Source organism: Talpa europaea (genome assembly GCF_964194135.1).
Source record: "Talpa europaea genome assembly, chromosome: 7".
NCBI classification, from domain to species: Eukaryota; Metazoa; Chordata; class Mammalia; order Eulipotyphla; family Talpidae; genus Talpa; species Talpa europaea.
In genome coordinates this window covers 89,024,816-89,049,042 of record NC_140074.1, presented here as the reverse complement: position 1 = coordinate 89,049,042, position 24,227 = coordinate 89,024,816, and the positions used below count along the sequence as shown (strand labels likewise).

Sequence of the window (24,227 nt, the reverse complement as noted above, 5' to 3'; positions counted from 1 at the left end):
CACTCAACCTTTTAAGTAGGCTGACTTGCCAAGTGTCCGTGCAGGATGTTCATATTCTTGGGATATTTCTGCTAGAGTATTTCGGGATGAGTATCATGATACTGTACCTTACTTCCAAATGACTCCCCAAAATGGATGAAACAGAGTACAAACATGGCAGAATGTCACCAAAGCAAAGGAACAGCAAGTTCATTGACTTATTCTTTTCATTTTTTTCTGTAAATTTGAAAATTTTCTAAATAAAACCTTGGAGGAAGCTAGCAGTTCCACGTATCTGGACACTCAACCGAAGAGAAATCTTGCACCTCCACTGGCAAGAGCTTGCAAATGCACATAAGGGGGCAGATGAGTTGCTTGGGTGGGTCCACAGGGCCCGGTGCAAGGTGAGGCTCAGGCTGCCATCTGTGGGGAGGGCAAACACTGCAGGAGGCAGCTTAGCAAGAAAGGGGGATATAAAACATTCAACTCGCACATCACAGGCTCCCAGAGTCCAAGTCCATCCTGAGTCAGGAATCCGGGACATGGCACGGAACACAGAGGGGGGATAGAGAGGAACAGGAAGCTAGGATGGCAAGAAAGGCAGAGAGGTGGAGTCACGGAAACCAGGGAGAGAGGTCCCGCCAATGCTGCCAAGATGCCAAACATGGGCCTCCCCCGCTGGCGCAGCGGTTGAGCGCTGGGTTGCGAAGCTGCCCGCAGCCTCTGCAGTGCCAGTTCGATTCTCGGCCACTGGCGAGGGTCCCACATGGCATGCAGACCTCTCCTGCCCAGCCTGCTGCTCCCCTCAGCAGTGTTTTCGGTCAGTCCGCCTGTTCTGCTCCCCACTCTGGTTCTGGTGAATTCTCTCACCCTCCTGCGCTTCTGACTGTACCCAGTGCTTGTATAAATAAATAAATCTTAAAAAAAAAAAAATGTCAAGCATGCTAAGGAGATTTGTAACTGGGATTAAAAATTGGGTTTATAAAATGTATGGATTTGACAGCATGTAGGTCCTGCCTGTGCATCAACTCAAGAGATGAGGATGCAGAGTCAAGATACACCAAAATGCTATTTAGCATCTGTAAGGGTAGGAATGGACACAGTGCAGGTTTTCTGATCCCATGCAGACCAGGTGAAGGAGGAGTCAGAGTCCTCAGTGGTTTTTTGCAGGTCTTTTATTGGGGTTCAGCGGGTACGTGGCAAGCTGGGGTGCTGGGGGCTGGGAGGCTGGCAGTCCTCCCAGCCCCCAGCAAATCTTCACTCTATCTGGGCTCTCTGGCGTTCTCTGCTTCTGCTTCGGGCTTCTCTTTCGGCTTCTACTGGCGTCCCCGTGACACCGCCCTTAAAAGCAGTCCTAGTACAGGTGTACCCACTTCAGGTGCCCGCCATCAGCCATGCATTCAGGATCACAGGGTTCCCTCATCTATCCTGATGGCGGGAGGGCAGAAAAGCCTGATTTTTTTACCTTATCCTACAGCATCTCTTTTGTGCCACCAACCATATCACCTGCACAACTGATTCGGAGCCTCCTGTTCATTTTAGTGCTTCAAGGTGGGCCATCTGCTTCTATAGAGGCTACTTGGGTACCCAGCAGAGAGCACAAGATCCTTGGCCTCATCCTTCCTGGGTGTTTTTTTTTTCCTGTTTGGTGATTTCTAGGGAGGAGGCAGGCCTGGGTAGTTTTAACATGCCCTCGCAAAGGACGAAGAGAGCTGTTTGCCGTCAAAGCAAGTCCGAGAACCAAGAGATAAAAGATCAAAAGCAACCCCAAAGCAGGGCTTGAAAGTGAGAGCGATAAGATGGATAATAATCATACCAAGTGCATTTATCATTCTGCAGAAGCTGATGATCAGCGATGGCGTAAAAGCAAGAGGAGGAGAAAAAGAGGAATTAAGTTGGCCATCTCAACAGGCAGGATCAATTCCTCAGCATGAGTTGGTTGCCTGGCACCAGTCCGAGAAACCCAATCCAGAGATGGTTCTGTGGCCTTGCTAAGTGTCCCACCCAGACTGACCAACTGAATCAGCATTTTCAGTCTGCCATCTTATTGCCTGGAGTCATATAGACCTGGCTTGGCAGAAAACAAAATCGTCTCTCACCCTGGTCTCCTCCAGTTACAGAGTGCTGACCACTGCAGCCGGGAAAGCTGAGAACTTTTCATCATCTAACACATTTGCGAAATTCATTGGCTTTAACAAACTGTTCCCCAAACACCTGGCCGGTACATTCTCCTCTATCCAGTATGTGCTATATCATATTCAGAAAGTGCTTATAAGCTCTCACTTGCCTTGAATAATATCCATCAGCTGTCAGAAAAGCTAAAACCCATCTTGGCTCTGGCAAAATACTCACTTCAGGGAAACGCACAAGCCAATTTAGTCAGACTTAATAAGTTTTAACAAAACCCAGGTGAAGGAATCTATCTGGAAAAGCAGAATCTTACAAGCAACTACGAGAAATCCTTCTTCTTGGGAGGGGGTGCGGGGGAGAGGTGTAATCCCTGGTACCACACATGGCAGAAGTCGACTTGAAATAGGACCTCAAAAATGGGACCGTTCATGGAACCCTGATCTACGATGGTGGTTTCCAAACATCTTGAGCTTCTGTGATCTCCTTGCATTCCCCCCACCACCCCACCCCATGTCTTGGAACCCTCAAGCTTCATCCTAGAGGCAATCAAGTTTAAAACCCATTAAATCTTAGGAACCTTCATTTTCCCCCTCCCCAAAGATCAGACAAGAACATTGTAGAACCTATTTTTAAAACATCTAGTCTGTTATTATTCTGAATATGAGGCATGAGGGAAACTATTCCTCAAGTTTAAGGGAAATTGTTCCTAATGCTAGCTGGATCTGCTCTGTTTTATGTACAAAGGTGCAAGGCCACATGAGAGTTCAGGAGTGCTCCATTTAACATATGCCAAGCATTCAGAGCATATAGGCATGCTTTTTATAGAGCCCTTGCGTTCCCAAACTGGCTTTAGATTTGAAACCCTAAGCCTCAGTGAGAAAAAAAGACCAGGTGCTGTGCCTTTGCTAATAATAGGACTCACCTTCCTGAGGCTCCAAGCGATGAGAGAGCCAGAAAGAGAATGTGTCCCACTGTGGGTGAATCCAAAGGATTGAGCAAGGCAGCAGCCTCACCAAGCCAGATGTGTTCATCCACCTGGCAAGCTCTGTCGTGTTCTCCCCGATACCGCCAAAGACACCTGGCCCCCCATACACACATGCACTCTATGAAGGCACACAGGTGCTGATGTTTAGAGTGCACTAAAGACACCTAATAGCCCCTTAAAGGGAAGTTCTACAAGTTCGTGGCTAAAATCCAACCCAATTAGAAAATGGTTCTTGAATAAGAATAAGCTAAGGGTGGTGGTGACTTGACAGACTCTAAAGAACTTCTATTAAAATCCTACCACCCAAACAGCTGTGGAAATAAACCAGCTCTTCTTGATGGGCTTCCTCCATAATGGGGCCACCCCAGAACCCGCCTTCGTGGGCCACTGTTCTTCACAGACCCCTCGGTCACCATCCATGGGACTTTCTGTTCACGCTCTTTGGATAATATGGACATGGGCGACTGGTGGGCAAGTTCCGAGGGCGCGAATGTGATTTTCAACTTTCTGGGCTGAAAATTTGGTTACAGAAACAGTTAAGGGGAAATTTAAGTAGATTTTCATTTGAAAAGGGTCCAAAATCTCTTATTCACAGGTTCTGAATCTCCCAAACAGAAATAACGGACCCCAAGGGAAGTTCGACACATCTTTTTATGTACAAACCGTCAATGATACAGATGGAGTTATTTTTTTATAAATATCTGCAGCAAATCCCCTAAAAAAGTGAATAAAATCTAGCTCTCAGCACAAAGGGCCTGTCCATCCCCAAAAGTGTCAACTTCCCAAGAACCTATTCTTAGTCAGACACTTGTGGGGCCCCCTGGGAAGGACAGGAGGCTTGCTTGCTCCAGGGCCCAGGCCAGAGCCTTCCCGTCTCCCCAGGGGGCCGAGGTGACTTGAAGGTCATCTGCTGCCTAGGACCTGGGAGTGATTAAACTATTTCTTCCCAAGACTTCGGTCTTCTTTGTCAAGCTGCTGATTAAGCAGTCTCTCTATTTCCTGGCAGTGGCCCAGAGGGAGGGAGGAAAGGAACCTACAATAGTGTGAGGAAGTAAAAAACTCTGGGTATTTTGATAAAAAACACTTGGTGATCAACATAACCCTGTAAAGCCAAGGTATCAAATTCACCAGAGGGAAGATTGTTATTGAACATTCCGGAAACTACAGACAAGTACTTTTTTTTTTTTAGGAAGATAATTACTTAGCACCAGTTTCTCTCTCTGTTTCTCTCTCTCTGTCTGGTAATTCTTCACTTTCCGTCCACCCCTGGGCTGTGACAGGAGCTGTCAGGCACTGCTCAGCGTACTTGTAATCAGGGCCACAGCCCTGGGGACGGAGCGGTCACACATCACAGAACAAACAGCGCTCCACACCAAAATGCAAGTCTTCTGGGGGTCGTCCTGACTCCAGACACAAGTGGCCCAAGGCATCCTCCCGGGGCTGCTGTTTGGCTCTCCAGGCCAGAGGGCCTTCATTCAAAGCGACGCAGGTGGTTGTACAGAGACTGGACGTAAGTGAAGACGCACATGGGGTCTGGCTTGCGGCCCATCACCATCATGTCCTCCACCTCGATGAGGCGCTCGCAGTTGGCCAGGTTCCTGAAACACAGAGGCCTCCCTCAGAGGGCGGTCCACAGCCAGCCAGCCCTTGGGCACATCATCGCAGCCCCCAGGACAGAATTCAGCCCGGACCTGGAGGGTCCCAAGTGCCTCCAGGAATTCAGAGTCCCTGGCCTAATGCAGTATTTCCCAAACCCCCCTATCCAGGAGCCTTCTAAATGAGGTCAGGAGGCAGAGTTCCCACACTTGCCTAAACTACCCCACTTACAATGCCTTGCAACTCCCACTGTTTCCCCTCAGGCAGAATTGAGGCCCAGACCCCTCCAAAGGTCATTTAGGGACTTGTCAGCCTTGGGTTCCCAGGAAGTTCATGTGGATCTCACCATGAATGCACCTCCAATCTGCTCTCATCTGTCGTTTTATTTCTGAATCATCTCTGTTTGCTGTTGGAATAACTGATTGTTTTTACTGGAGCTCAACACACTTATATAACTCATTTTGACTTCATAGACTAACTATTTCAGCTTTATGCAAAATTAAATTTTACTTTAAAAGTTCACTAATTCCACTAAAATTTTAATCATATTAATTTAGTCATATTTTATTTATTTTTTTAAGATTTTTTTTTTTTAATTTATACAAGCACTGGGTACAGTCAGAAACGCGGAAGGGCGAGAGCCAGAGCGGGGAGCAGAACAGGCAGAAGGACCGAAGTACACTGCTGAGGGGAGCAGCGGGCGGCAGGAGAGGTCTGCGCGCCATGTGGGACCCTCCTCTGGTGGCCGGGGAGCAGCCGGGGATCGAACCGGTGCTGCAGAGGCTGTGGGCAGCTTCGCAACCCAGCGCTCAACTGCTGCACCACCAGGGAGGCCCTTTAGTCATATTTTATAAATAAAAATGTGATTTAATATAAAATTCAATTTCACTAAAAATTCAGTATTTAGTGGACCTCCCTAGTGGGGCAGGGGTTAAAGACAGCACTTTAAGCTATAGCCAGCCACTGCAGCACGAGTTCAATCCCCAGCCAGCCAGGGAGCTACCCACATATGGTGCAGCAGACCTCTCCTGCCTCGCTCGCTGCTCCCCTCAGCAGTGTATTTCAGTAGATCCTCCTGTTCTGCTCCCCACTCTGGTAAATCCTCTCACCGCCCCTCCCCCCCCCACACCTCTGGCTTACACCCCAGTTCTTGTATGCACAAATAAATTAATCTTTAAAAAAATTCAGCATCTACTGGCAGTATACAGAAAATCAAGATGAACTATAAAAATAAATGTAAAATGAATAAACTAAAAATCAAACTTGTCCATATGCCTCCTAAAACTGTTTTTAAGCTTTCTTTGCCATGATCCATAGTTTGAGGTTTGTTAATCATGATTCAGCACACACACACACATAGATGTGGAAATAAAGCTACACAAAATTGGGTCTCCCCTGGTGGCGCAGCAGTTGAGCACTGGGCTACGAAGCTGCCCGCAGCCTCTGCTGCGCAGGTTCGATCCCCGGCCGCCAGCGAGGGTCCCTCATGACGTGACAGACCTCTCCTGCCATGCCCGCTGCTCCCCTCAGCAAAGTATTTCGTCAGTCTGCCTGTTCTGTTCCCTCTTCTGGCTCTGGTGGATCCTCTCACCCTCTCGCACTTCTGACTGTACCCAGTGCTTATGTAAATAAATAAATAAATCTTTAAACAAACAAACAAAAGAAAAAGCTACACAAAATTACTGGCCTTTTCTACTTCCAATATTTTGCTATTTCATTTTTTTTCTATCATCATCTCATTCCCCTTTCCTAGCTTTTTTGAAAATGCTGGTCATGAACCACTGAACTGATCTATCTACTAAAGAATCACAACTCAAAGTTTTTAAAAACTCTTTTAAAAACTTCATCTCGTGTCAGGCCTCCCTGTGGCACAAGGGTTTAAGCACAGCACTGTGAAGCTATCAGCAGCCTCTGCAGCATGAGTTCAATCCCAGCCAGGGAGCTACCCACATGGCACAGCAGACCTCTCCTGTCTCGCCCACTGATTCCCTCAGCAGTGTATTTCAGTCAGTCTGCCTGTTCTGTTCCCCACTCTGTCTCTGCTGAATCCTCTCACCACCCCACACCTCTGGCCTATACCCCAGTTCTTGTATGCATAAATAAATCTTTAAAAAAAAATCATCTCATATCCACTCCCTACCCCGCAGGGCCTGTGCCTCACACTCTGGGAAACTCAGGTTGGACTTTGGCCTGCTGGTGTGGAGAGCATGGAGAGCAGGCCTCTGGCTGAGCTGGGCAGCAGGCCGTCCTTCTGCTGTTCACAGGGGAAGTGGGTGAGCCTGGGTCTCAGGGTCTGGGGGTCTCGTGGAGGTGGGGAGATGAGTATCCTGGGCTACCACACATCACACCACCTATCCCAGTGCTGAGTCTTAAAATAAAACATTGGTCTCAGAATAGCACCAGAAGCTTCCCCAGGGTATTGGACGTGGCTGTCCTGACATCAACAGGCAGAACCAAAAGGGTGAGAATGATTACATTTGGGACAATCCACAACATCGTTTCTTCAATAGCCGTGGTCGTTCCCGGAGTTCCCCGTCTTTCCACACATGGACAAGTACTCGATTATTGGGTTTCATGTCACATTCCAGCTCCAGCCTTTCTATGACTTTGGGCAAAATACTTTTTCCTGGCCTCAGTTTCCCAATCTGGAAATACAGTCACCTTTCAAGGTGGCGTGAGAACTCATGAGCTAATCCCCATGAGCCAGATGGAACAGTCTGGCATATAATAGGAGCTCAAGAAATGTCAAGAGTCTGTTTTGGTTTTATTATCATGCCTCACTTGAAAAAGCAAAGTGGATCAACCGGGAAGAGAGGCCGGGTTCCAGCCCTGGCCCTGCTGATCACTTCACCTGTCAGTGCAATTTCTTGAACAGAAAATCAGACTCCCGCCTTTGCTCCCTCTCTGGGCGGGGGTGGGGGAGGTTATGTGCCTTACACCCCAGAGCTCGGGAGCCAGCCTGCATGAATCACACAGCACTTTCTACCAGTTCCCAGTGTGCCAAATACAAAGACTGAAACATGTACAGGGAACCCAAACCTGCCCTGTGGGGCCGGCTGGAGGCCAGAAGCCCCATCAAGAACCAAATGTCAAGGCGAATTGGAGACCTCGGTCCCATATCCTATCTCTGCCTCCCCCTTGGGTTGGAGCAGGGAGCCAGTAAGAGAGTCCAATGGCTTCGTGGGGGTGGCAAGTGGATTTGGCCCAAAGAAAGGGCACCCTCACTCCACAGGACAGGACAGGGCAAGGCTTGAATGAGGCAAAAGGTGCTCTGAAGAGGGTAGGCATGCAAAGATGCCTACTGGGTGGTCAAGAATTATAAATCTGAGTTCCACAGAGAAGAACCAGGACCCTGAGTTCACCTTCCTGAGCTGTCACTTAAACTGGTGCCCTCCTCCTCTCACCTGCAGCACCTGAGTGCACCTTCCCTCCCTGCCTCCCTCACCCCCAGAGCTCTGCAGAGACAATCCCAGAGCTCTGCTATCACCCTGACAGTGTGGGTGATTGTTGCCCCATCAAATGAGGGTGGCACCAGAACCTTGAACATCAGCCTTGGAGAAGAACTGCATTATTACCCTCCACATACCCCCAACAGAAGCACCAACCATCTGTGAGGGACCTGTCTAGGCTTTCTTACCTCCAGGAAGGAGGACCAACCTAATTTCCTCCAGGACAGTTCAATCCCTCTGCAGATGGCTCTGGCCGTGAGAGTTTTCCCTTATGTTTATCTATTGGTCCCACAAGGCCATCCTCAGTTTCATTTATTTCCCCACAAAAGAGCACTTTCCATGTTGGAAGAGAACTGTCATATTCATGACTTTCTCTGGAACAATCTCTGGTTCCTTCCTTCATTTCCTCCCCACCCCCACCCCAAGGGGTATCTGGGACCCTCCCCTCTGAGCTGGTTCTAGTTTTTTGGGAGCTCTCCTCACAGAGAACACCCAGAATTGCTGGCATCTCCAGGTGATATCCAACCTGTGCAGGGAGAGCAGGCCCACCCCTCCTTCATGCCAGAGGTTGGTTTACCCTCTGATTATGAGGTCTCTGCTCAGCACAGGCAGCAAGTCCTTGCAGTCAGGAGAGGAGGGAAGGCCTTAGGCTGGCAGGAAGAGCTGGGCAAGGTATTGGCTTCCCCAGCAAACAACCAGGGGACAAGGTCACAGCCACCTGCTCCCCAGCCCACCCCGCTGCAACAGGAACGACAAGATTCCCAGAAGCTGCAGACACAGGTTAAACACGACTCAGGAGATAGGCTATGAGAAAAGAAAAGTGACGATCGGCATTGACTTTTATAAAAACATTTGTCTCAAAATATAGAGGCCCCAAATGCCTTCTGAATTAAAAAAAGAGAAAAAAAAAACACAAAAAAACTTGCCTTTGTAGCAATGACACAAACAACATGATCTAGTACAAAGGAAAAAGTACGAATACTTCAGATGCCAGCACACAGCAAAGAGCGGGGTTAATGTTCACTTCCTACCATTTCAAACAGCTTCACCTTGCCTGGGGTTAAAAATGTTCAGAGGGTTTTCTCCTACTCCTGTCTATTGTGCTCTTGGTGTTCAAGGGGTTATTTTTATTTTTTTAAGCCTTCTCTAAATGTAGCCTGGGATGCCAGGGCTCCGACTGCAGCCTCCTGTCTGGTTTTAGACAGAGACACATGGGCACTACAAATAGCCTGGAAGCCCCTTCTGCTCGGGTAACCCGAGAGCAGGGCACATTCCCCGCAGGGCAAGTGGGAGCCGCGGCCGCACGTCCAGCTCTAGCCTGCACTGCGCCGAGAGCAGAAAAGGGTGCAGGGGTCGGGTCCCTGCCATAAAAGGGGCTGGCCCTCTGCCGTCCAAGCCCTGAACACCTGTCCCACAAGGGGAGATCACTTTGCTGTCAACACCACATCCCTCATGCGGATTAGGCCTCAGGGAATCTTTGGGACCATAAATTATTGAGGGGAGGGGCAGCACAAACCACTTTCACGCCACAGGTTCCTGGGGCACATTGGTGCTCTTTAGGCCCTTGCTCCTAGAAGGGTCTGAAAGTGTTTACTTCCTCAGGAGAAGTGGACCTGATGCTGGAGGGCCCAGTGCCCTCCCTTCCCTTCCAAAGAGTGTACCCCTGCTTCTCCCACCCCACATTGCCTCAGCATCCACCCCACCCCCACAAAAACCTGCCTTTGTTGGCTTGTCCTTCCACTTGCGTGGCTCTTGATGGCTTCCACGGCCCTGGTGTCTGCTTGGCTTTTGCAAGGAATGGTGGCCAGAATGGTCCCCAGAATCCTCAAGCAGGTATCCCTGAGCTTTCTTCCCAGCTTTTCTAACCAGCCGAGTCTCCAAGAAGCTGGACACTCCAAGCTACTATCCTCCCATGAGGCCTTGGGCAGGCAGCTCAAACTCCCCGTTTCTCTCCACCACCTACCTTCCCCTATTCCAGCTGGCCCCCCACATAGGCCTACTATTGGTACCCCCTTCCCACCCCTAAAGTCAGCAGAAAAGAGCAGAACTCGTCTCAGGTGCCAGCAGACCGTCGGCCCCTCCCCAGCCGCAGTAGGCACAGGCCAGAGGGAGGCAGGGCCAAGATTTTCACCAGGCTGCTTGCTTTAGGAGGAGGGAGACAAAACCTGGAAGAGCCTCCATCACTCCCCTTAACCACCCCGCCCCCAAGGCTGGGAATAGAAGAAACATCTGTTTGGAGTCTGAAGGCTACGTGAGCTCAAACCCTGTGGAGAAACACAGGCCATGAATTGCCCGGCCCCGCTGCCAAGGAAAGCCGCGTTCCCTTCGAGCAGGAGTGCATGGCCACCACCCCATGGGGCCTCCTGCTCCCGGCCACTGCCCGGCCTGGCCCAGGGCTAAGGGAGATCGAGGTAGCCAGGGCATGAGCTGGCACAGTGTGGCCCAATGGACTTGATGGGGAACTCTGTAGCCAAATGTGACCCTGCCGGCTGGGATGGGTCTAGGGGTACCCACGTCAGAGCCCTGGCACTGCAGACTCTGACAGTCTGATTTCTGACAGTCTCCATATCTAGGCTTCAAGCAGCTGGACCTCCTCCTGGTGGGCGCCCCTCCCCAACACCATGCCGTTACACTTGGCTCTACTTCACCATCGTCTGGATCCAGTTGCATAACACACTCCATCCAGAGCTGTTTCTGCAATTAGGATGACAGCTAATCCCAAGCAGCCAAGAAAGAGAAGGCTTTTAAAGTATACAAGGAGTTCTTATGACCCCAAAGGGGGCCGAGAGTCTGAGCACGTCATCCAAGACAACACAATGGGGACAATATCGAGATTCCAGGAACTCAGGCCAGGGAGCTCAGAGCCAGGGTCTCGATTCTGCCCCCTGGGCGAGGCAGCTGCTCTAGAGATGGGTGGCTGCCTGAGCTCAAGGCAAGGCCTACAATACCAAGTGTGGGTCTTGTAAATTGCCAACTCCTCCTCCTTCCCACACCAGGCTGGGCTGGGTACCAGGGGCTGGGACGGGGCTGGGAGGTGAGGTGGGAATGGAGTGAGGAGGGCAGGCGAGGCCTGAGGTGAGGGCTCTTTCAACTCAGCAAGCACAGGAGAGCATCCCCCTGGACAGGGGCGAGGGGATACAGACTAGAACACTCATGGTCAATCACATCCCGATTGGTCACAGAGGCTGACATCACAGGGACAGAGCAGACTGGGCAGGACAGAATGGTAAATATTCCTGCAGGGAACTCAGCTTCGAGGAGGCCTTCCTTCCCTCAGACCTCCCTCCCCTAAATTCCATGAAGCTCAGCATCAAGCTCAACACCCTCATCAGTGCCTGGGCCTCTAGCTGGGGGCTGCAATGTACAAAAGCAATGGCTCCCCACGCTGTGCCTTCCTACTGGGTTCAGCCAACAAGAAGCCCCAGTGACAGGGCAGGAGGAGAGTGAGGGCAGAGTATTTATTCCCCAGCTTCCTCCCTGCCAGGTCACTGTGAACTGGTAGGATCCACTGCCCAAAAACTGCCAGGTCATCAGCCAGGTCTCTCCATGCAGCCAGTCTTCCTGTGAGCAAACTCAGGAAGGTCAGTACCTTCCTATCAATGCCAGAGCACTGTTTAGGGAGGCAGAATCTACTTAGGGTTTTTTACATGTCCTCCAGGGAGGTATTATTCAGTGTCCTGCCGATCATCAGCTATAGTCATTTTCAACACCCTGTCTGTGGCTAGTCTCCAAGGTGGCCACTAGAATCGGGGCACTAAGCAGGACAGATAAACCAGGAAGAGCCACTGTCAACCACCAGTGACCAGGGGCAATCCCCCCAGACAGGCCTCCCTCTCTCCATCTGTACAAGAGGCAGATAGACTGATGGCCTCAGGGTCCCTGGGTTCTGCAGATGGCAGCTCCAATCCTGTCTGCCCCATGCTCCACTGGGCAGAGGTCAGGCTAGGGGACAAGGCCAGGGCTGGCAGCCAACAGGACCAGCATACTCACTCCGCCATGGTAAAGGCCAGTTCGAAGTTCTTCTGCCTCTGTGTGGGGCTCAGGGTACTGTAGTCAAAGGCGTCGGGGAAGAAGGAGTGGACCAGCGCACAGAAGGCCATGCCATCACTCCAGCTGGATGAGAAGTTTTGCAGGTCCACGTGCTGCAAGCAAGGTGATGTTCAAGACAAGGGCAGTGTGGGGGCTGCTGTGCCCCCTCCAAGTCCACTCCACAAGCAGATACTCCAAGCCCCACCCCAAAGCCCACCATCCATCCAGTTCAGCAACAAACTGTAGCTGCCAGGCCTCCCCAGTCAGGCATACAAGACCTGCTCGTCCACATATGGGATTCCTAAGTGCATGCAGTGGACACTCAGGGACCCGCTGGGAAGGCACAATTTCTCTAGCTCCTACCTCATGCCCCGCCCCCAGTGCTTGCCTTGGCCAGGGGAACAAGGAGAGAGGGCAATGTTCGGTCAAGCTTCTGACGGGGGTCCCAGGGCCACAGCAGGCCCCTGGCTCACCTGGTAGCCAAGCGTCTTGTTGCGGCACCACTCGAGCAGGATCTGCTTGATGCTGCTGGCGCTGGCCACGCCAAAGCTCTGTGACCGCTTCAGCTTCGCCCGGGCCTCGCCCTTCCCCCTGTGGACAGAGGCAGGCCTGCTGTGGGGGCTGGGGGCTGCCCTGCACTGCCATGTCCTCTGAGAGGCAGGGTGTCCCTAGCCTTTCTCACACCATCTGAAAGAGGCCCCCCTTGTGTTTACCCTGTGGAGCTCTTCTATCAGCATATGGCCTCCCCTCGCTACCCCATAGGCCAGCTACACAGCCTCCCACCCCTGATGGTATCTGGCAGGACAAACCCCCTTCCCTCCAGGTCCCCTGTGTATGTCCCACACCAGGAAGCAGGGCTCACTGGGCAATCCTGGGACAGAGGAGCTGAGCCGACCTTTGTGGAACACCCTCCCCACTTCCCTTCCCCCACCCCTTCTTCAGAGACTCCCTCTGAGCCCACCTCCCCTACAGGCTCTTTCCCAGCCTGGATGGCTAGCTTTCCTAGCTCCTCCAGGTCCCAAGGACACTCTAACAGACAGGACTAATTTTTCTGGGTCACTGACAACACTTCCAGGGTCTCCTCCCTGACGAGAGTCAAGAAGCGGGCCTGGGGTCATCCTCGTCATCATAGGCATTGACAGGAGGGCTGGTGATACGTGCAGAGGCAGATCCCATCCCTGAGGGAGGGGGAACGAGGCTCTGATAGTGGGCTGGGGGCATTCCAGGTCCACTGTGTCTCCTCCCAGCTCCTGCCACGAATCCCAACGTCTCCCCAGTCACACCCAGAAAGCCAAGGAGCTATAATCCAGAACTCAGGGTGAGGCAGGCTGGGCCCCTCCGGGAATGGAGAGGCAAGGGCTTCTCAGCAGGCCTTGCCTGGCCCCTTGCCCTGCCCCCCAGCTTACAATGTGGCCCAGCTCTGACCTTGTGGCTCAACCCAGGGGTCAAATCTTGGGGAAGGTCCCTGAGGGGCAAGATGGGGTCAGCTTTGCCACGCCCACCTGACCCCAGTCTGGGACTGGGCTGTTCTGGAGTGAGCATTCGTACTTGCCAGCTGTATCCTGCTCCCACTTCTCAAACAACGCCTTCCGGGCCTGTGCCCCAGAGGTGCGAGGCAGCGTCTGAGACCTCACCAGCTCCCGGCGGCGCTCCCCCGGGCGATGGGCCTGAGTCATGGCTGGCGGCTGCGGTGAAGGGGGAGACTGGGGTGGCGTCACCATAGGTGGGCTGAGGGGAGAACCACAGAGTCAGGAACACAGATTCAGCCATCTCAGCTCCCGGAGGCCCCAGGGACCCCTCCCCACCGAATGTGGAAAGAGGCAGACAGAAATGAAGGGCCAGTTGCTCTAGTCCCTAACCGGTTGGGCGGGTTTTCTGAACCAAGCTGAGGTCTGAAGGAGGCCTGGCCAACAGACCCAAGCTGGGAGGGAGGTGTCGGTGCTGCCAAGACCTTCTCCTTGGGCAAGAGGATGCCTAGAACCAGTCCACCAGGACCCCCACTAGATATGACCCCCTTTGTCTCCCCCCTGGAAAAGTTTGCCAGAAAGTCACAATTCTTTTTATTATTAAAAGAAAAAAAGAGCCAAACCCCACGCCATCCCACCCCATTCCCTTGACCTGGGGAAGCACAGGAACACCACAGGCCAGGAGGCGGCCTGGACCACAACCTACAGCCTCTCCGGGCAAGGCATCAGTCCACAGGCAGGAGGCACCAGTTCTGAAGGACCCCAGCCAGCCAGGATGCATGAAGAGGAAGCCAGGAAACCCTCCTACCCTTCTTCTTCCATTGGAAACTGAGTCACCACTCCCCTCCCCCAACAAAATCTTTGACAGATTTACTTGGACAGTTTCATAGAGAAACCAGACTACAGTCATATTTTTCCAAATCGAAATTTCCACCAAGACCCACTGCCTCATTTCTCCTGCTCCAACCCCAACCAGCAACTCTGCTGCCTCATTCTTTAGAGGCACCCAAACAAGGAGGGTGCCTCCCACTGGGGTCAGCATAGGGAGCTCCCTGCAGGTGACCTGGGCAGCCTATGTCCAAGGCGAAGCACACCCACCAGGAACACAGTGCTGACTCACCTGTCGTTGCCCCTGCCTGCCACCACTGCTCCGTAGCCAGAGCCCGAAAACGATCGTGGGAGAGACACATTCTTCTCTGCAGGACAAAAGAAAAGAGAAATAACAAAGCCTGGGCCCAGTGAGGGCCAGCCACTGCCCTCCTGCCTTCCTCTGACTGGGGCCTGCCCTGTTCACACAGCATCACTTTGAACGGCAGGCCCCAGGGTAAGCTCAGCCAATAGTTGAGAAGGAAGGAAGACAGGGACATAGAGGGTTCCTGCAGGGCCCAGGCAAACAAACACTTTGTTCCCCAAACTTATTTTGGAAGCCCATCGAGCCCCATCCCAGGACATACCACCGAGGCCTGACCACAGGCCCAAAGACAGTCACAGGGGGACAGCGGGAGAGGCCATACAGGGCAAGAGACTACCTCCAACCACAGCCTTGACCTACAGTAGCCACCTGCTTATGTCCATGAGCTCCATTTGATAGTGCAGATGGGCTAGGGATTGGGGTGCAGTGACAGATATTGGTAGGGTTGGGGCTTTGGGGCTTGGTTCCACGTTTTCTGAGACTCTTGCCAGCCCCCTCAGCCCTCCTCCCCTCCCACCTCCAGGTAGGGTCTGCCCCCCGGCCATGCTTTCCTGTTCCTACCACTGGGACTAGGAGTCCAGGGTGTGGTGGCCTCACTGGGGCTCAGGCCGAGGAAGGCAGCAGATGTGGGCGATAGAACTGCAGCCGAGGTCTCCCCAGAGAATCTCTCTGAAACTCGTGTGACAGCTGTGACCGGCTGGTGCGGCAGCCGCAAGGAGAGGCTCACGGGGCGAGGCTTGGGGAGGTCTGGTGCCGAGAAGGTTTGGGTGACCTCAGGGAGTCCGTCATCTGGACCTGGAACATGTGACCAGGAGGGATGGGGAGAAGAGTCAGCCATGCATCCACAGGAGACTCAGCTCCCCCGGGGGGCTCCAGCTCCCTGAACCTTCCTCACACCCCTTCCAGGAAGGCCTCCCTGACCACTCCAGCCTCCTTGGCCTCCCCCTCCTGGGGAGCTCTCACTGCTCAAACTGGAGTTGACATCTGCTCTAACCTTCCCTCCCGGCCAGCTCAGTAAATACTAGTTGGCTTATCAGTCTACTCTAAGCTGTTCAGTACTCAGACAGCTCCTCAGGCTCTGCTTGCATTCCTCCAGAAATGGGGGAGCTCACCACTTTCAGAGATCTCCCATTTTCCTGTGTTGAAAAGTTCTACTTCACACTAAATGAGGCTGCTTTCTTGGCAGCCTCTCTACTTGTTGGGGTTCAGGCCCAAGCCCCCCTCCTAGCCAAAGGATGGCCTGGCCCAGGTACCCTGACCCCCAAATCTACCCATCCATCCCTCTTCTGCTGTCGGCCCCTACCTGTCCCAGGCTGGTGCCCGTTCTCAACGACGCACAAGTTGGAGTTCCTTCTCCCCTCCGGCTCAAGGGCTTCATCGTGATGCTCCACGCTCTACAGGGACACCAGCCCACACAGCCCAGTCAGCCAGGGAAGCGGCCCCACACAAAACCCCTCCCCAGCGCCCCTCTGGGTTTTTCCAGCAGGGAAAACCACACACACTTTTGAAAACAAGAGCCCCCAAGGGGGATCATGGTAGACCAAGGTCTCACAGCCAGTGGACCCAGCCCCAGATGCTGAGCCCCCAAGGCCCTGGAGGCAAACACCTCCCCTGGGCTCACCCCACAACCCAAAACCACTCGGTGCAAAGGTCAGACTTAGGGTTTGAAGGAATGTTGGAGGTGGTGCCACCCCTCCCCCAGGCCTGATCAGATGGCGCAGGAGGGAAGGGCAAGCCTGGCCCTATTCATCCCAGCTGGGCATGCCAGCATGGCCGCCTACGTGGATGCAGCCAAATCCCAGAGCCACGGGTCCTTGCAGACAGTGCTGGGCTTTGGTGCCCCTAGGCTGAAGCTTTTTCATTGGATGCAGGGTCACGAAATTTGTCCAGATGTCCAGAGTGCAATGGCCTGAACAATTTCCTGTGGTCCCTCCACACCCTCCCAACTGCAGCAGATGGGGGGAGGGGCAGAGAGCGTGCCAAGAGACATCAGGGAGACCTGGCTTCCTGGCTGAGCCACCAGCCAGTGTGTGCCATGGATCAGGTCTCTCCAGACCTTACTTCCTTGTTTGAGAAACAGAAGCCGGTTACCCAAATGCCAGTGGAGCATCTACCAAGCATCATGCCCTTCTAGGCATGCCCACCTTGCTCTACCCTCCCAGGTGAAGTGCTTTCAGCCTGATTTTACAGATGTGACGCAAGGGCTCAGAGAGGGCATGTGCCTGTCCAAGATTCCACAGTGAGACAGCAGCCCTGCCCCTCACAGTGAGGCAGGTAAGAAGGCTCCATCTGTAAGGCTGGAGAGGTCTGCCTGGCAACAGGGGACAGAGGCAGACCCCCACCAGGGTGGCCTGGGAGGTCAGCTGCACCTCCAGGCTCCTGCCTTGTCTACAAGGTTCCCAGAAGATAAAAGTCCACTCCTGGCCCCAGACAGCTCAGCTTCTCTTGCGACCAGTGTAAGAGATGGTCTCCATGCCATGGGGGGTCAGTCTGTGGGTGGAGCCAGAACCCTGAGCAGACCAGACAGTGGCAAGTCAGCATAAGGGTGCGTGCCTAGGACAGACTTCATCCACTGGGTAGGGAGGGCTGCCCAGAGGCAGGAGTACCTGAGCCAAGGCAAGAGTCAGCCAGGTGGACGAGGAGGGAAGGTCACACTCAGAAGAGCAAGCAGGAGGCAGAAGTGGACAGATGTGAAGACACAAAGCATTCTGACTCTACATCACTGGGACATGGTGGCCGAGGCTGGAGAAGTGCCACAGTCCAAGGTGCCAGTCCCAAGAACTTGGACTTGACCTTAGACAAACAGGAGCTGAAGGTTGTCAGTTCTGTGTTTTAAAACATTCTTCAGAAGCCAATGAGAGAGTGGCACGGAAGGGGGAAACCAAGTGGCAGTCACCCCACTAATCCTGGAGAGGGGAGAAGGGTCAGGGGGAAGAAGACAAAGGCAAAGACAAAGGCAAGAAGAACCCAGAACTTTGGGGTGAATGCGTGGGTGAGGAGGGAGGGGGGATGCTATGCCTCTTCCAAGCCCGGGCTTAAAGGAAGGGCGGGGGCGCTGGTGGGAACAAGGATGTCAGTTGTGGGCATGAGTGGGAGGTGCACCTGTGGCATCAGGGAGTTGCAGTCAGGAGGACACTGGACACTGAAGTTTGAAAAAAAAGGACGGAGGAGCAATGGAGAACAAGCAGGACTCGCGCATCCAGAAAACAGCAGAGGAAGAGCTGGCTTGGGGCGGGCAGAGGGTGGGAAGAGGGTGGGATGCGGCACCAGGTTTGAGAGGTAGAAAGAGAAGCAGCAGCGAGAGGGGCAGGGAGAAAACCAGAAGAATGTTGAGAAGGTAGGGGCAGGAGTGTATGGAGAAGGCAGGTGTGTCAGCGGTCCAAAGGTGGCCTCGGGTCGAGGTCAAGAAGGTCAAGATGGGATCTAAAACACATCCATTGGGCTGAGCAAAAAAAGAGGTCACTGGTGCCGATTTAGGAACTGGGGCTCCTCATCAGAGGCAGAGCTGGGGGCCAGATACAGGCTGGGAGGACGCAAGAGAAACAGAGACAACACGGTAAGTTTAGCTATAAGAAGAGAGAGAGGGAGTGGAGTTGGAGGGCTTTTTCCAGGTGGAAGAAGGACGATGTTTACAGGCTTAGAGAAAAGTGAGAGGACTCTCATTAGGGTCGCTGGGGAAGTGAGAGAGCAGAGGTCTCAGGGCCTGAGGAGAGCCTCCCCTGGGAAAGCAGTTGACCCTTCAACTTCTGACTCAGGACAGAGGTGGAGGTATCAGTGCACTGACAACAATGGAGAAGAGTGTGGGGTATCTCCTGGCACCCAAGAGTGAAAGAAAGCACCCCTAGAGCCACATCATGGCTAACCCGAAGCCAACTGGGCAGGGGGAGGAGAAACAGCCAGTCCATCTGAGGCCTCAGCCCCCACCTGTCACAAGGCCCACTCAGCTCTGGGGTCTCCAAGCCCTTCACCCTGCCCCCCCACACCCTAGTCCAACAGGTTCCACTGGTCCAGGCAGGGGCCTGAAGGGACAAATGATGGTGAAACCATTTTTCCAGGAATGTGGGTTTCTATGGGGGGCCCCACAGATGCCTGTTTCTGCATGTTGCAAGCCCCCCACTCCCCCATAATGCCCTAGGGGACCAAAGGACACAGACAGGAAGTAGGTTCTGGACCAGCCGGATTCTGGCCAAGGGGTCACTGGCAATTCAAGGAGGGGGAAAGAATGGGGCTAACTCGCGCTGGGAGGCAGGACTGTAGCTGGGGCCTAGGGCTGAGCCAACTCCCAGGTTCCTCCTCAGGCCGGGGGCTCTTCCCAGAGGCCCCTTCCCCAAGCCTACACTAACTAAAGGCAATAGCAGAGTCAATTTGGGACTCGGGTCCCTGCCCCAACCCAGGCTCTGTGCACAAAGCGCTTTGGCCTTCCAGAGGGCAGAGTGGACACCTGGGACTAACCTGTCAGCCTGTCAGAGGAAAAGGAATGAGTCCGGAAAGGATCCCAGTGGGTCCTTCACAGAAAGCAGAGTCTTTAAACCCCAGAGCCAGGCTGGCCTGGAGCAAGCACTTCTCCTGCTCCCTACGTCCACCCGAGGGAGCCTCCAGCACACTCTCTGGTGGTCTTCCTTTGGTGGGGGGCAGCCTGCTTTGGCCCCAGAAAAGGGAATCAGAAGGGTCCTCTGGGATAGAAGTCACTAGAGAGCCCTGGGGGCTGAAACTGGTCCTACCAAACTGATTCCAGGTCCCCTGCCTTTGTTTTATTAAGGGGGAGGTTCCCCATGAGGGAACCCAGGCCTAAGAACGTTAGGGGAGCGGCAGAGATGAGGTAAGTCTGACTTCAGGGACTCTCTCACTGGGGAAGTTTTTGAACACTTTGGTAAGGGACAGGAATAATATTTCAGGGGCTCTCAGAGCATCCTGACCCCCTCGGGCTCATGCGTGGACTCAGGCGCTGGTGCCTATGCCCAGCACAGCCCACATGCAGCCAGAACCCCACATGCAGCCCTCCTGAGAGGGAGTGTTCTCCGCCTCACTCACATCATGGTTTAAGGGACGCAATTCAAACTCTCCCTAAAGCATTTAACTCCCTTATCGCACAGTGTCTGGGAAAGGAGGCTGATAACGTGGGTCTGGTTTCTTTCATGGCCGGGCCTGGACGTGGCTATTCTGGCAGTCGTTCCTGAGGGACTTTGCTGCCTCAGTCATGGGGTCCTGGTGGCTCCAGCTCAGCCCAGGACACTTCCAGGGGATAACTCTGGACACTTTTGTGAGCCGTTGTCCCACTTTTGTCACTGTTATAAATCCCAGCCCACTCAGCTCAAGGGACCAAACAGGATCAATTCTCCTTGGATTAGGTCCAGAGAAAGAGAGGTCCAGCTGAGAGGAGATGCCTCCAAAACTTCACAAATGTGCCAAAACTTCAGCAAATGTGCCCAAAGCAGGTCCTGTCTGTTCTAAGGAATCACACCTCCTCCAGGGAGTCCTCCCTGATTACTCCTATCCTACTCCCTTCCCTCTCCTGCCTCCCAGAGCCTCCCTGGCTACTCGCTACCTAGCAAGGTCAAGGACTATGTAGTTGGAAGAGGATTATTTGATCAACCCTTTCTGTGTTGAATTCTGGGAATATGTATATGCTGAATATGACCACCTCCCACCCCTGTTGTCAGTCACTAGTTTGAAACAGTAGGAAACACAGGAGTCTCTACTGGTTACAGAGGGGTAGTACAACACAAGCCTTCACAACACCTGACCACAGTCACCACCAGCTCTTGTGCACAGGTGAGACCCTCACACCCAGAACCCCTTGCAACACAGACATGAGAGGCCAGAGGACTAGCAGCACCCAGCTATAACTGACCACTCTTGCTCTGGAACCCTGGCTCCCATTCATAACCAAGTGCCCAATCACAGGCTGCTGGACACAGCACATGAGCAGACAGCCCCCTCATTGCCAGAAACCAGCTGGGAGCCCATGTCAGTGGTCCATGGAGGTAGGCTGCAAGAGAAGTGAGACCAGCGCTTCTGGAGCCAGGGGGAGAGGGGCTGCCTCAGGCCCAGAGTGCCCCTGCTCCGGGGCTATGAGCCTCTGATGCCCTCCACCCACGGGCTCAGTGCTACTTGCTGTTCCCCCTCTCTACAGCCTTTCTGAAGTTCACAACCTACTCCCCAGCCTTGCCTCCATCCTCATCCCTCAGCTGGCTGCAGCATCCCTGCTGACCCCCAACATCATCTTCCAAAAGGGGCCCCCCCCTTCTGATTTCTGAGAGCGGGCTCTCCCCGATCTCCTAGCTCCCTGGCAGTTACCCACCTCTGCCCAGGGCTCCAGCTTCACCCTCTCCTCTGCATAACTCCCCTGAAGACCTTACCCTCTCTGGGGCTTCAACCACTAGCCTGCCTTGATGTCTTCCTCCCCTCCTGCCTTGATCACTCTCAGTGTTGCAGATCCAGACTCCACCTGCTCTGGGCCAGCTTTCCCTGATGTCCTACAACCCCTCACGCTCAACATGACCCAAATAGAAGCCTGCATCTCCACCAGATTGTAACCCCCAGCCCCCAGGCAGAGCTCCTCTCTGCGCCTCCCTGCTCACACCCTGACACTCTCACCCACCACCTGCCCGGGGAGACCTCTCTCCAAACAGCCCAGCTCAGACACCCTCTCTCCCTTGGCCCATCACATTAAGTTACCTCCAGTCACCCTCCAACTCACCATCCTTGAGGAAACCTGCTGGAGACAAGAGGACCCTGTCCCTCCCCCACCCAGCTCATTTCTCCCACAACCAAAGGTCTAGATGATCCCTGGTGAAGAAAGACCAAGTCCCATTGGCACAATGCCTGGAGAGAACCCTCACATATATGCGTAGGCAGAAGCATCTGTACGTATGTGCTCAGATACATGTATGACTGAGGTTTTATCTCTTAAATTTTGGGCAGCTGCTTCTATGAGCAAACAAGTAGCAAATGTGTGTTAAAATAAGACCTCAGGAATCACCCATGACACAGTTTATTGGACTGGGATGCGCTCACAGTGGTGATTTTATACCATAGACATGCAGTGTGTCAGGCCCATAGGTCAGAATTAAGTGCATCCTTATTTGTAAATACTTGACACAGAGCACTGGGGCACCAAGGCCTCTGCCACCAGCACATGTTTAAGAACCTCCAGCCCCCTGAGACAAAGCCCAGCACCCAGGAGGCCTTCACAACTGACCCCTCCTGCTCATACCTACCAGGCTCTGTCTGGTCAGTGAGTCCTTTCAGCTTTTCCAATGTTGCTCTCACAGCCATTCACCCCACCCCCATCTGCACCAGTAGTGGCAGCTCAGGGCCTCCAGGACAAAGCCCTTCAGGGCACCCGCTGAGAAGAGCAGGATATCTGCTCTATCTGAGCCATCTCCCACTCTGGCTGGGACCTCCAAGGAGGGGCAAGGGCTAATTTGATCACACCCGCCACCCCTCCAAGGCCCCTGAGGTACAGCCAGACCCCACCTCCACAGGAAATCTGAATGTGTGATGAACTGAACCAAGGAGGGGCAGCAGGTGCAAACAACAGACTCAGCCCCTGGAAACCGACCCCAAAGCGCATGCCTGAGCAGGGTGGAAAATCCCACCTAAGGGCCACTGCACACACCATGGTAACATTGGAACTGCCACTCCGGGAGGCCCCAAGTCCAGGAGGGTGACTGGTCCACACCGGCCTGCGCCCCACCCCCATGAGGTGTGGGCCTCTGGCCAGTCACTGACCCCAGTAATCTGAGGCTGCTCAAGTCTGGTTTCCCTTCACGGTAAGGGATTTACCCCTTAAGTTCCAAATGCGGCTGCCAGGCTGCGCCCCCTGAGTGCCTCCTCCCCACTCCTATCTACAGGGTCGGGGTTAATCAATAACAGGGGGCGGTCAGGCCTCAGTGAAGTCGCAACCCTGGGGGGCGCTTGAATGAAGGCGGGGGTGGGAGGGAGCGGCTGGGACGGGGACTCCAACATGCTGACAAGGCCCCAAGTGGCATCGAACCCACAGGGGGCGTACCCCAGCTCTCCAGCTCGAGAGGAGACAGAATTGGGAGGAAACAGGGTCTGGCTCCAAAGAAAAGGGGGCCGAAGACAGGTGCCGCGGGCAGGCTGGGACGGTCTCCAGCCCTCTCCAGCTCTAGAGAGGTGGTTCCCAACCCCAGGACCGAATCCTAGGTGAGGGTGGAGGCACCTCCTGCAGCCGAGTAGAGGCGCGCGCGTGCACTGAGTCCCGACTGCCGGCGGCACCAGAGTACTGAGCCGCACTCCTCTGGCGCCCCACTCCTCTGGCGCCCCACTCCTCTGGCGCAAGCGCACTTGCATGCACGCCCGGGCACCGCGCTCCCCCGGGCTCACCTGGCTGCGGCCGGACAGCGAGAAGGTGGCGTGGCTGGAGAAGCGTGCGGTGCCCAGACGGGGCGCCCGGTCCGGAGCGCCGGAGGCGGGAGGAGGGCTGGGCGTACCAGGCGTGCCGCCCGCGGGGGACAGCCCGGTTGCCAAGCCCAGTGCCTCCACCTGGCGCGTCAGGCGCTCGAGCTGCGCCTGCAGCCGCTGGTTATCGCGCTGCAGCTCGGTCACCGTGCGCGCCAGCGGGCCTGCCAGGCGTAACGCCTCGGCCACGCGCCGCTCCACGCCGCGCTGCAGCCCCTGCATGTCTTCGTGCAGCGCGCGCACAGCGCCTTCCAGCGCCGCCTCGTAGCGGCCCAGCGCCTCGCGCACGGTGCGCGCCTCCTCGGCGTCGGGGCTCGGTTCCATGGCTGAGCAGGGCGCACAGGTCTGAGAGCGGGCCTAGCGAGGGAGAGAAGCCGAGCTCTGCAGCTCCCCGCCGCGACTGGCCGCCCCAGGCTGGGTTCGCCCGAGGGGCGGCGGGAGGGGCGGGCGGGGGGCGGGGCGGGCCCCGCGAGCCGCGGGACTGGACGCCGCGCGGGGGCGTGGTCTGGGGGGCGGGGCCGGGGCTGACTTCGGGACACCCCCCGCTTCGCCCGAGAGGGTGCAGGCTGCGGGCCTTGGAGGCGCCAGGAGAAGAGTTTGCTCAGACTCTCCTCTCTGGGATACCGAGCCAAGAAAAGTGCCGAGTCGAGCCCCCTAGATGCAGAGGGGCAGCGTTAGGCTGGGGGAGGGGCTGCGAGCCCGCCGGGTGGAGGACTCTTAGAGCCCATGGACACTGGTTATGTATTTCCCTCCGGCTTCCCACTCGCGGGGCCTGGATTCCACTGGGAATAGAGACTTCCCACTGCGCACCCTGTGTCCCTCGCTGTCCTTTTACAGCATGTGCAACTCTCTTACAAGGTGCACCTGTGGGATCTTTGCCTGGAATTTCTTGGACCTGTTATAAGATCTAAGGAAGAAGGAGACAGATGGGGAAGTCGCCTCCCTGTCACTGAGTTCTGTGCTCTCCCCTCCCA

At 54.4% G+C, this 24,227-nt stretch overlaps 1 protein-coding gene across 2 annotated transcripts; it reads right to left on the bottom strand.

Annotated features, from left to right (window-relative positions):
• Positions 1-4,565: 4,565 nt before the first annotated feature.
• Positions 4,566-23,649, bottom strand: SMTNL2 (smoothelin like 2; the record flags this gene model as incomplete). Of its 2 annotated transcripts, none has more annotated exons than XM_084237200.1 (8): positions 23,179-23,649; positions 16,130-16,220; positions 15,388-15,621; positions 14,755-14,830; positions 13,717-13,896; positions 12,642-12,759; positions 12,130-12,281; positions 4,566-4,692 (listed from the first exon to the last, which is right to left on the bottom strand). In XM_084237200.1, exons 1-8 carry the CDS (start codon positions 23,575-23,577, stop codon positions 4,566-4,568), a joined length of 1,377 nt encoding a protein of 458 aa, XP_084093326.1. In that variant the 5' UTR covers positions 23,578-23,649. The 2 variants fall into 2 exon arrangements, with proteins under 2 accessions (XP_084093326.1, XP_084093327.1); XM_084237201.1 differs by having other exon boundaries at positions 15,388-15,615.
• Positions 23,650-24,227: the final 578 nt, after the last annotated feature.